Source organism: Lissotriton helveticus, chromosome 2_1, assembly GCF_964261635.1.
Source record: "Lissotriton helveticus chromosome 2_1, aLisHel1.1, whole genome shotgun sequence".
NCBI classification, from domain to species: Eukaryota; Metazoa; Chordata; class Amphibia; order Caudata; family Salamandridae; genus Lissotriton; species Lissotriton helveticus.
Genome location: NC_136059.1, coordinates 992,661,980 through 992,674,186, shown reverse-complemented (window position 1 = coordinate 992,674,186; position 12,207 = coordinate 992,661,980). Strand labels below are relative to the sequence as shown.

Here is a 12,207-nt window from a genome sequence, read left to right as displayed (position 1 = left end):
CTGTGTTTCCCCCTAGCTTTAGTGCTAATAAAGCTGCCTAGCACCAGTGCAGGCACGCTTGGGCCATGTTGCAAAGGTGCCACCTATGCTGGGTGATGGTTTATGTGCAGGAGGGGAAAACCTTCCTGCACATAAACAATTCTTAAAGGCGAGTTGCTCTTTCTATGAGTTCTGCACAATGCAGAAAAAGCAGAAATCGAGTAGTAATTAATCATTTCTCCTCGTATCGCCAATTTAAGACCAAGTATTACCTGGCCTTTTTTTGGCGCTGCCCCAGCCTTGTAAATATGGGGCAGCGTCGAAAACCAATGGATGTTGTGGCAGAACGCATACCAATTGCACTTCCCTTTCACTCTAAGCGAAGCAAGAACAGGGGCCTTATTTACAAGGCGGGGTTAAGCCGCAAAATGCGATGCAGTGCGTGCTACGAAATTCGTTTTATTATTTAAATTGTTTACTTACCTGTAATTATCCATATGCCGGTTTTTATCCCTCTCCACCCTGCCCCTCCCCCTCCCCGCCTCGCTGCCCCACCGTAACTCCCTCCACGGCCCGCGGCTGCTAGATACACAACTGAGATAACCTGTGTTCACCCTCTCGTAGCTTGGCGCAGAGCAGGAAGGCTTACCTAAAGAGGCAATGTGTAACGTTTTTGTGCAACACACCCATACAGTAGCGCGATGAATACACCACAAAAAGTCTCCACACAGGTTTATAAAAAAATACATAAGACCAAAATATTAAAAATGCGTTGTATACTTTTCGAGTTATAGCGTTGTCAAGTATGCATGTAAAATCACAATGCTAATAGAAATGCGATCATTCCTCTTAGGGTAATTACGGTAGTATTCCGTGGAGAGTGCAGGCAGAGCACTCATGAGCAATGCTCATTGCGGTCATGCTGGACTGGGGGAAGAACAGGGATCCTGGCAAGGGATCAACAGGTATGCATATTGTGCCAGGCAAGTTCCCAGGTACCCCCAAATCAAGAATTAGCCACAAACCTCCTGGGACCGGGGTGCACAAATTATTGGACTGATGTGTCGCGCTGGGCCTTCACAGTACCTCTCAGTGCACTAGGGACCCTCCTGTGGGAAAAAGGGTGCAGCATCAGGCTGAGCGGGGCTGTCCTCGAGCAGTCACGACAGGTTCGATGAAGTCCCGCTGGTCTCCTCTGTGGCTTGCAGCACGGCCTCGGCAGACGCGTCACTTCCAGTGATGGTTGTTATAACGACAAGGGGGCCATGCCGGAAAGGTTTCCCTCAATTCAGCTCGGGCCCAAGGTGGTGCTTTTATTCCGAGTGTGACACTGAACTGGATATGTGCAGCACAAAGAGAGCGCTGATTGGCATTGGTGTGTGGTGCTCGTTTCTTTGTGGCAAAGTCGTTCCTGATGCAGAGAGGAGCGCTGGGGACACGCTAGGGCTCAGAGAGCAGCTCTTTCAGCAGAATGATAAAGAGTCAGGAAGCGAAGTCTTTGATGGCCCTGAAACTATGGGGACCAGGGGGCAAGCTAACAAGTCATTGGAGAACACTCATAGGCACAATGCCGAGGTAGCAGGCAGCAGGCCAGCACAGCAAGGCAGGTAGCACAGTGGCAGTCCCTCCTGCAGCTCAACAAGCAGCAGGCCAACACAGCAGAGCAGTTAGCCAAGAGGCAGTCCCTCATGGCAGCCCAGCAGTCCTTCTGGTAATGGGCACATTGAAGTCAGCGATGTCTGGATACATGTCCAAAGGTGTCTGTTTTTAGAGGGTCAGAGACTCAGTACATGTACCCAAAAGTACCTTTATGAGGACAGGTCAAAGGAGTTCTCTGAATTGCCCAAGGATCCCTTTCAACCCTGGCCTGTGTGCCAGGCTACCGATTTTGGGTTATCAGTACCTTGTGTTGGGAAGAACACAACCTTTCAGGTGGAGGACGAGCCCCTCCCAGCCTAGGAAGACTCATCAGAATGCAGATGAATGCAAATGCAGTTGAGTAACCTGTGTTGTGCCTGTCCAGAGGGAATTTCACCCAGCCCAACCCAGACATGTATTGGAGACAGACTGTCAGGCACATAGAGCAGTAAGTGCAGAGAAATGTCCACTTTCTAAAAGTGACATTTCTAAAATAGTAAAGTTAAATCCCACCTCACAAGTAAGTAGAATTTATCAATACCATACCAAACATATGAAACATCAAAAAGCTACTCCTTTCTGATCTGGAATTACCATTTAAAAAGGTATAAGATAATTCCCAATGCTAACCTATGAGAGGAGGAGGCCTCACGATAGTGAAAAATGAAATAGGATGTTTGTCACTACCAGGACATGCCAAACATAAAAGTACCTACCTTTTACTTGTATAGCATCCTGCTCTTAGGGATACTTAGGGCCTACCTTAGGGGTGACTCATATTAAAAGGGGATTTTAAGGCGTGGCAAGTAGTTTTAAATGCCAAGTTGAAGTGGCAGTAAAACTGCACACACAGGAACTGCAGTGGCAGGACTGAGACAGTGGGTGACACAAGCAGTGCTGCAGCCCACTAGTAGCATTTAACTTACACGCCATGGGTGCAGGAGGTACCACTTTTACAAGGTACTTATATGTAAATTACATGTATCAATCAGATATACACGAATCACAAACATGTGTAGGGAAGAAGCATATGCACTCTAGCACTGCTTAGTAGTGGTAAAGTGCTCAGAGTCCTAAGGCCAACAAAAAGATAGTCAGCAAAACAGGAGGTAAAAGGCAAAAAGTTAGAAGAAAGACCACCCTAAGGATGCCAGTTCTAACACGCCTGCATTTCAATTCAAGCATCCCATAGAAGAGAGAATGATACACCATACAGCAAATAGTATGTGGTGAGAGAGTAATAGTGCTCTAGGATGCTCCTATGCACATTAACTAAAGGTTTGTTTTTGTAGAAAGACCTAAACAAAAGGTATAGTTCTTTTAAGTACATTAGTTGTTTGAAAATCCATCGTATCCTGGTTTCTAAATCTTGATCTTGAATAATTCTATTTTGTGATCATAAAAATTATTTATGTGATGATATTTCTGTTATTAAATAGCACACTCTAACGTGGTTTATATTTCTTTTTAATTTCAGATGATAGACATGATGTATTTTGTGATCATCATGTTGGTAATTTTGATGAGTTTCGGTGTTGCCCGGCAGTCGATCCTTTTTCCAAACGAGGAGCCGTCCTGGAAGCTTGCTAAAAACATCTTCTACATGCCCTACTGGATGATCTATGGGGAGGTGTTTGCTGACCAGATAGACCGTAAGCACGCCCTTTATGATTCTGTATCCCTCCATGAAGGTACTTAATTTTGACTTAGCAATATCCTACAAGGTCATGTACATAAAGACGATAAATGGCTCAGGAAAGAAGGACTAAGAGGTGCAACAGGAAGTGAGGTGAGAGCAGGAGCCATTGAGAGTTACAAGTAGTGCTGGGAGGGTCACACAACTGTTAGATATTTCTCTGAAATAAACACAGTGTGTGAAATCTCTCTTAAATTCTCTTAAGTAATGGACTGTGCCATTTTGAATGCAATCATGTATGATGCTTCTCCTGAAAAGCATTGTGGCTGAGCTCCTCAAACACAACATTTGCAGGCTGGGATGCTTTCTCTCAATAATATGTGTATGTTTCAGAGTCACCCTGCCCACAGCATAATTTGACTTTGTGGTACTTTGCTCATTAAAAATTCTTGAGGCACACTGTGCACTCACGATTACGACTCAGTCAGCAAATTCTATTGACCTGCAGTTTGCATAATGTGAGTAAAGTTTTTTTACAGCTCCATTGACATTGTTTTGTTCTTACATAACTTATCCACATGGCTTACCATCAGGGGCAAGATTACAAGGCAGGTGTGTGGGCCCTGGTAGCACCTGTGTCAACCCTCACTGCTGTGTGCCAGGTGTACAAACCAGGGTCATGTGCCACATTCAATAAAAAAAATTTGGAGCATGAGCTAAATCAATGTTAGCTATTAGTCTACAGGCAGCAGCACACAGCATACACACATAGTTTACCCAACACTGTGTGTTTTAGTGCAGTTTATTCCTCTCAAGTTTTATGAACCCCACAATCCCACATGTGGGCAGTCGAAAACTGCAGATAGCTTTTTGGGGAACTTCAGAAATCCACGTATAATATAACATGCGTTCTGCACTCACAAAGACAGTGACATCATGGCCTTTGTTAGTGTTTCTGCAGGTTAGGAGGGGCCAGTCCAGTCTGCCTTTTAAGGAGGTCATTCAACCTCCCAGAGTATGGGACAGGCATGTAAGGTCACAGTCAGCTTTGTGTGCCATTCTTCAGAGATTGCTCCAGGAGGCACACTAAATGTGACCACCTGGTTAGTGGCTCAAAGTGAGTGCATCCATCTAAGGCCATATGGTACATGGCCAAACTGTGCAAAAATCTAGATACCATATTAGTGATTATCTTCAGTCTGAGATAACAAAAGCCTTGCTTCTTAGAAACTTTAAAGGGGCAATTATGGATCTGTAATGCTTTTGCAGGCAGGTCAATGTCCAGCCCTACACAGAGTTAGCTGGAAAAAGGAGAACCTTTCTCATTCTGTCAAACACATTGCAGAGTTCATCTTCTAGGTTTACTTTTGAATGTTTCAATATATATTGAGAGTATTTTAATAAGGTTTATTGGTCTTTGGTCTAACTTTGTGGTGACACATTCTAACATTAAAAAGAAGTTGGTGGAACTTTAGTGATAATGTGAAAACTGGTTCTAGTCTTTCTGTTGATGTTCATAGCAATATTGTGGTTTTGATCCTAAAAAGCAAATAAAAATAGTAGGAAAACAAATGGAGACAGGAATACATAATTATGCAATACAGTATCTGGGCAAAAGCTAGAGATATCAGCTAAACAAATTTCCACATTTTCCTGGAAATTATCTGCATAATAGAGGTTCATTCCATATCAACACATTATTACTAATTTTGGATACATATGAGAAAAGTGAGCCTAGTATGCTTATTTGTAAGCTTCTCATAATCACATAGTTTATAAGACAGCACTCTAGTGAAGAAAACTAATACAGAACACTTACTAAAATGTGGTGTTTTGCTTCTCATATTTGTGTTTTTATCTCAACGTTTGGGTTTATGACTTACAAAATGTGCCTTTCGAATGAAACCTACTCCTGCACAATAACTCTGTCTGTCCTTCTACCAGTGGCCATTTATTGATGCTGCATCTAGTCACTCCAGGATACATACAAAAAGAGCTGATTGTAGCTTAGAACCTTACAATGGAGTTTCTATTGATTGGGGAATGTGGCTAGATCTGTATTGAATGCATGGACAACTAAATACTAATTCCACAGATCTCTGTAAGTTACTTCTTTTCCATGATATGTCACTGCCAGTCACCTTGATGCTCCAATTCAAACCTGAACTCCTTTTATGAGTAAAATTTGATTTGTGTACTTCATATTCCTCCGTGGAAAATTGTTCTACGGTTCTCAAGATGTCCCAAAATAAAAAAATCACCAAATACTCAATAGTAAACCTCAAGAAAACTGTGTAAGCAGAGCTTAAATTAGAGATGTCCACATATGGCTGGATCCTACAGAATATTGTTGGGCATGCATGCTTATAAGCAGATTCACAAAAGGCTAAGTTGATCCCAAATACACTGACACACACTCTAGCTGCATCATTTGTAAGTATAACCAATACATACTAAATCAATGACATTTTCCTGAACTTTTGTGAATCTGCCCTTTGGTATTGAATAAATGTGACCACATCAACAATCATTGTAGTAACAAGTGTCACCTGGACATTATGGAGAGGCAACATGACCCTGATCTGCTAAAGCCTTGACGTCTTAGATGGACAATTGTATTTCCATTCCTCAACATTTGGAATTTCGAGGCTTTACAAGGGTCATGGCAAGTCAATTTAACGATCTTGTCAACATCATGAACATTCTCTTAGTATTAGTAAAAGAAGCTAATTGGCCAAATAAAGGCAACTTTTTTTTACAATTAAAGTTTTATTTGATAAAGCAATACGGACAAAAATATAATGCCAAAGCGACTAAAAGCAACTCCCCACAACACATTCAATCCTTAATCAATACCTATTCTATTTCTCAACTCCTTACCACCAAGTCCATGTCTCAAACTAAAAGCAGTCAATGTATTCCCTACGAATACCCTAATTGAATACAGCTCCAAATCCCCCCATACAGAACAACTGTATTACTACACAGCATGTTTAAGAATTAACCACAAAACGCACTAGAAAGAAACAATATGGGAGAGGGAAAACAGCAGTGGGGCTAGGCAAATCAGTTGTAGATACTTCTGATCCCTTATCATAAAGCTAGAATGAAAATAACAGTGCAAAGTGGTTTTATTTCAGTGCAAACATTTTAGCCATATTCTCCCTACAGTTCTAAATCAGCTACTTTTCTGTACTTAGAGTAGGGTACAGGTTGCACTTTCTCAAATATGATAAGCAAGTCATTTAATGCATTTCTAAGATAATTCTAGATAAAGAAATACACATATTGGACTCAAGATCCTCTTTTCAATTGTAATATGCAATAAAAATATTTTGGCGAAGCCTATATTTTGCACCATGTATGGACATGTGTGAAATAGCTGTCAGAATTTGAGAAATGCACTGCACAACAAGTACGCTGCTCTAAAAGGGTGTGACTTCATCACCAAACAAGCAGCTTATGCTATGAGGCATGCTTTTAAATAAACCTTACATTACATTGATATTGAATGGGTCTAACTGAATGTATTTGAGTTCTATTTGACATGCTTTTATTGATCATGACTCCATTCATTTCAAATGCTCAGTTCTTCTGCTCATGGAAATGTGTTTCTTCCTCTCAGTGGAAATAGAACTCTGCTCCCTGTGGCAATGCAGGTCCTTGCATGATCTCTCCTACTAAAGTATGTCAATTTAACATGGTTAGTGTATAGGCTAAACATAGTACTTTCATTGTGTAAGGAATTTAAATCTGCATTTGTAAATAGAAGAATGATTATAGGGCAATCAACGAGAGTAGGAGCTATATATGTACATTAAAATGTGCTTAATACTCATTTCACAGCTTTGTATGTCCTCAAGTCACAAAGGTTTGTTCAGAGTAATTGTTAGTTACTTTATAAAACTCTTGTCTAACTTCGTAAGTGCTCCTAGCTCACTCCGGAATTTCAGGCTGAGCAGTAGCATAAAACATGGTGGCTGCTCAGCAAATTCTGGGCCTGATTCTCAAACTGCAATTTGTTGTATGTTTTGCAATATTACAAAATGTACAACAAAATACAATTTACAAACTACTCCACACTCCCTATGCTTATGCATGCTGAGTTCTCTGCTCTGGCTGTGGAATCTAGGGGTGCGGAAAACTATGCATATATCAGTATGGGGAGTGCGGAGTCGTAAAACTCCACACATAGGGCCTCATTATGATGGAGGATTTTCCGCATCCTCCGGGCCGGCGGAAGCCACCGCCGGCCCGGAGGATGCGGAAAATCCTCTGCGGACCCACCAAAGACCCACCGCCACATTAGGATGGCTGGTGGGTCCTGGTTTCCGTCCGCTGCTTTTCTGCCGCGGTTGGCTTACAACCGCGGCGGAAAAGCACTAATATGGTGACGGTGTCTCTCAGACACCGTCAACCAGATTAGGATGGGCTCAGAAACATGCTTTTCCGCGGCGGCTTTTCCGCCGTGGAAAAGCATGTGTAACTTCACTGCGGGGGCCCGTTGCGGGCCCCCTAGGTGAAGGGGGGTGGGGGGTGCACATGGGGGGTACCTATGGTACCCCCCTGCATTTGTATGCAGAAAGCAGCAGGCACCGCGCGGTGCCTGCCACTTTCTACATACAAATGCAAAGCGTGCATTTTTAACATTGCTGCGGGTGCAGCTTGAAGCTGCACCCGCCGCAATGTTAAAAATAGAGGATGTGACCGCCAGGGTGGCGGTCACATCCTAATTGCACTGGAGGGACCTCCGCAGGCCATGCGGAGGTTCCCTCCTACTCTATGGTGGCGGACTGACTCAGGTCCGTCCGCCATCATAATGTGCCCCATAGTTTGTGAATACTGAAAAAGGGTAAACTTACTGTAAAGTTTACATTCACCTTTGAGAATCAGGCCCTTTGTGTCTTCACAGGAGCCACCACGGCCACCATGGGGCAAATCTGTAAATGTTGGAGGTGGCCATCCACCAGGTTGTCAGAGGTTATAAACTCACATGCGGGAGAGACAGCGGGTCACCCACCAAATTTTAAACAACCCCATAAATTGCAGTAAAATCTTGTGAATTGGTGTTTAAAAATATCAGATATGATAAAGTTCGATCATAAATCACTATTAAAGATACATTTTATATTTCTACAGTTCATTATGCATCTTTGATATTTTATTTATATTTAAATGGAGCGATATGTTTGTAAATGATATTTAGGACACAATATTTATGCCAAATGTAATTCTGACAATGATATTCTAAAATAACACCAAAATCTGTCAAAACCTGCCACCTGACACCATTCTACGATGTGTTGGCACGGATTCCACCAGCGGTATTCCAGTAGACCGCAGATTAATCGTAATCACTGGGAGTCAGGAAATGTTACTTTCCTGCCCATCTCTAAATCAGATGTCCGTCTTTGCCAAGCTTAGGTTCTTTTTCTTTCAGGTAAGTACACTGACACTGTAAGTAATACTGTAACAGCTTCAATCTTGAACAAGTTTTGACATTTTATTTTTAACATAATGAAATGCAATTGTTCAAGTTTTATTAAAGTATATGTTTGCTCTCTCACACACTCTGAAATTCTAAAACAATAACCTTTTGAAGAGTAGTGGAAACCCAATACAGATCAGTTATAATGGGGGGTGAAATTAAAAACATAAAGTAGGTAAAATATTAAAAACATAAGTATGAAGCATTAAACAGAGTATGAAGTTTTCTGAAAGAACAGCATTTCCCATATTGAGAAATTTAAATTTCCCAAAGACCTGGCAAGAATATTTTAAAGCTAATATAATGGTATTCTACCATATTTATTCTGTACCAAAAATTTGGCTGTGAAAGAAGTGGAGAAACAGTGTCATGCAGTTGTACACACACCAGTTCTGCCCTGCATATGTCTTCAAAACTGATTGTGATTGCAGCAATTATCCATACCCTGATTCCCTTGGCCTGGTGGAGGTGTTCCAGGGTGACCCCATCACCTGTGGGGACAAAAAAAAGTTTTTTGCAGGACCCTGGATCTGTAGAGGAGCCAAGGAACAGGAGGGGTGGTGTAAAAAAAAAAAGGGGGCCTTCTCCGGCCATGGCCAAGGGGCTCATGGGCGGTTAGTGGGGCATTGTCGAATTTCTAATAATGGCCCTGAGACCACATACGACCAGGCACTATTATTGTTTTGGGGTGAAGGGGCATGTGTCCCCTTCCTTCCCAAGCCATTATAAGGCCACAAGGACCCCATCCCTAGAGCAATGTGAGTCTTTAAGGGGAGGGCAGAGTGCAGCCTCCCATCTCACAGCCAGGACATGGCCTTGGAACACTCACAGCAATCCGAGGCTCTGGGCCTGTGGGGGATGCCCATGACCCCCATGGCCACAGTATTACTTTTGTGTTTAATACATTACATTGTTCCTGAAATCTTCACATTTTCACTTAACTGTAGTCTATAACATCTGAGATGACTTTTATTGATAAGAACACTGTGCATGGCAGGGCAGAAATTATAAGTTACTTTAAATAGCTATAACTGGTGAATATATGCATTTGTTTGCTTAAAACAGTAGGTTTTAACTGACATTTTCACCTTTGATTTTTATCTTTGTTTTTTTCAGTGAATATATATATATATATATATATATATATATATATACTACCGATCGCCAGTAGGCAGTTATAGTTAGGACCTTGTTTAATATCTGTGGCGCCGTTTGACGAATGTTCGCAAAATTTTCCAAAAACGAATTGTTTACTCAGGGCAGCTCCCATTTTGAAAGTTTCGGGGTGATTCATCAACCGGGGGCCGAGAAAAAAAGGGGGGTTCCAAAACACGTTTTCCCCATGTTAATTTCCATAGGAACTTTAGACAAATCTATAGCCCGAACTGCTGAACAGATTTACACTAAATTTGGTAAAAAGGTAGGCCTTGGTCCAGATAGCGTGCTTTTTAAAAAATCATATAAATCCGTTCAGTGGTTGCTGAGAAATTAAAAAAAGAATAATGTATATATCTGCGCACCAAGGAGGATTCGCGAACCCTTCCGAGCACAAGCTTAATTCTGATTGGCTGCCAACACTCCAAACCAGAATATGTTGGCAGCCATCTTGTGACTCAGTCAAACCGAATCACAAAAAATCAGTTAAAAAAAACAGATAAAAAACAAGAAAAGGAGGCAGGGTAGATACACCCTGACCCCCTAGGCCTGCTCAGGGTGTCCCACAAGGACCCCCAGGGCCAAAATAAGCTGTTTTTAAATTGGCTGAATTCATGCTAGCTGCATGAATCCGGCTGAAAAAAAAACTATTTAATTAAGCCCCCGGGTGGGCCAGGTCCTGGGGGCAATGTTTCGTTGTGGTGCGTGGGCCTGTGGGGGCCCCCTCAGCCCCGGGGACCACCACTTCCTGTGGCTTAGCTTATTATGTGTGGGGGGCACATGGCCCCCTGCAGCCGGGGTACAGCCACCTCGCCAGGGCTTTTCTATTAAAATGAAAAGTAAGTGTGGAGGGCTCCTTCCTGCCCCCCACACTGCCCCGGGGCCCACCACCTCCCTGGGGCACACTGAATTTTAGGGCGGGGGCCTCGCTGCCCCCTTCAAGCTCCGGGGACTGCCACCTCTCCAGGGCTTCAATATTTAAATTAGTGTGGGAGGCTCCTGCCACGCGGTCCCCCTCCCTTATACATATTTTTTTTTAAAAGACTGGCCAGGCCCCGAGGGGTTGGGGTCCCGGTCCTCCCGGGGTTATAATTGGCCTCAGGAGGGGGGCTCTGCGGCCCGCTTCCCATTTAAAAAAATTGAAAAAATGGGTCATGCCCTGGGGATGAGGTCCCCAGGGTCCATAAAATGCTAAAAGAAGGGGGGCACACAGCCCCCTTCTACAAATGCAAAAAAAAAAGGAAAAGCCGGCATCTAGCCATAAACCCCCGTCCCCTCCCTGCGCCACTCCACTCTGCAAACGCGCCTCCTGGCACGTTCTGGGTTGGGGGATTAAGTCCCCTTGAAGGCTAAGGGTCCTTAGGGGCCAACTAACCCACCAGGTACCTCCAGTAAGCTGGGATTACAAAGAGGTGGTCTGAGGCCATGCCCCTTTTTACACCACTCTGCAAACGCGCCTCTTGGCGCATTGCTTGTGGGGCGATGAGGTCCTCTTGTGTCCTGAGGACCTCAGGATTAAAGTGGACTTCATCCCCTGAGCAACAGTGCGCCAGGAGGCGCGTTTGCAGAGTGGTGTAAAAATGGGGCATGCCTCGGACCACTCCCAGCAATGCAGCTGTGTGGGGGTTACTGGAGGTACCTGGTGGGCTAGTTGGCACCAGAGACCCTCAAGATTCAAAGGGACCTATTTCCTCAACCCCGTACGTAACAGGAGGTGCATTTGCAGAGTGGTGGAGAAAGGGGGCGTGGCCTGTGTCTACCTCTCAGCTATCCCACTATCTGGGGCATAGCGGAGGTATCAGGTAGGGTAGTTGGCCTCTAAGGACCCCCAGCAGCATAGGGGACTTTAATCCCCATCCAAGAGCATGCAAGTAAGTGTGTTTGCAGAGTGGTGGGGAAAGGGAGCGTGGCCTGCTATGAGAACTTAGTAATCCTGCTGTGTGGGACTTACTGGAGGTAATAGGAGGGGTAGTTGGCCCCCAAGGTTGACTTTAGGAGCTAACTACCCCTCCTGTTATCTCCAAGTAAATTCCACACTGTGGGATTGCTAAGAGGTCTTCCGAGGCCATGCTCACCTTTCTCCACCACTCTGCAAACGTACCTCCTGGCACAGTACTGGTTGGGGTATGAAGTCCACTTTACTCCTGAGGGACTTTGGCAGTCAAGTAGCCCTCCTGGTTCCTCCTGTAAGACCTACGCAGCAGAATTCATGAGTGCTGGTTGGAGGCCCAGCCCCCTTCCTCCACCACTCTGCAAACGTGACTACCAGCTAAAGAAGCATTTGTAATGTAATAGCTTCTTGCATTTGCAA

General features: G+C 43.8%; 1 protein-coding gene across 4 annotated transcripts in view; it reads left to right on the top strand.

Annotated features, from left to right (window-relative positions):
- Window positions 1-12,207, top strand: part of TRPM3 (transient receptor potential cation channel subfamily M member 3) — a 940,843-nt gene that overhangs the window by 813,113 nt on the left and 115,523 nt on the right. For all 4 annotated transcript variants that reach the window (XM_078675756.1, XM_078675753.1, XM_078675754.1 and 1 more), the window contains one exon: window positions 3,095-3,269. In XM_078675756.1, coding sequence (XP_078531882.1) covers window positions 3,095-3,269 — 175 coding nt within the window. The remainder of the gene's footprint in view (window positions 1-3,094; window positions 3,270-12,207) is intronic.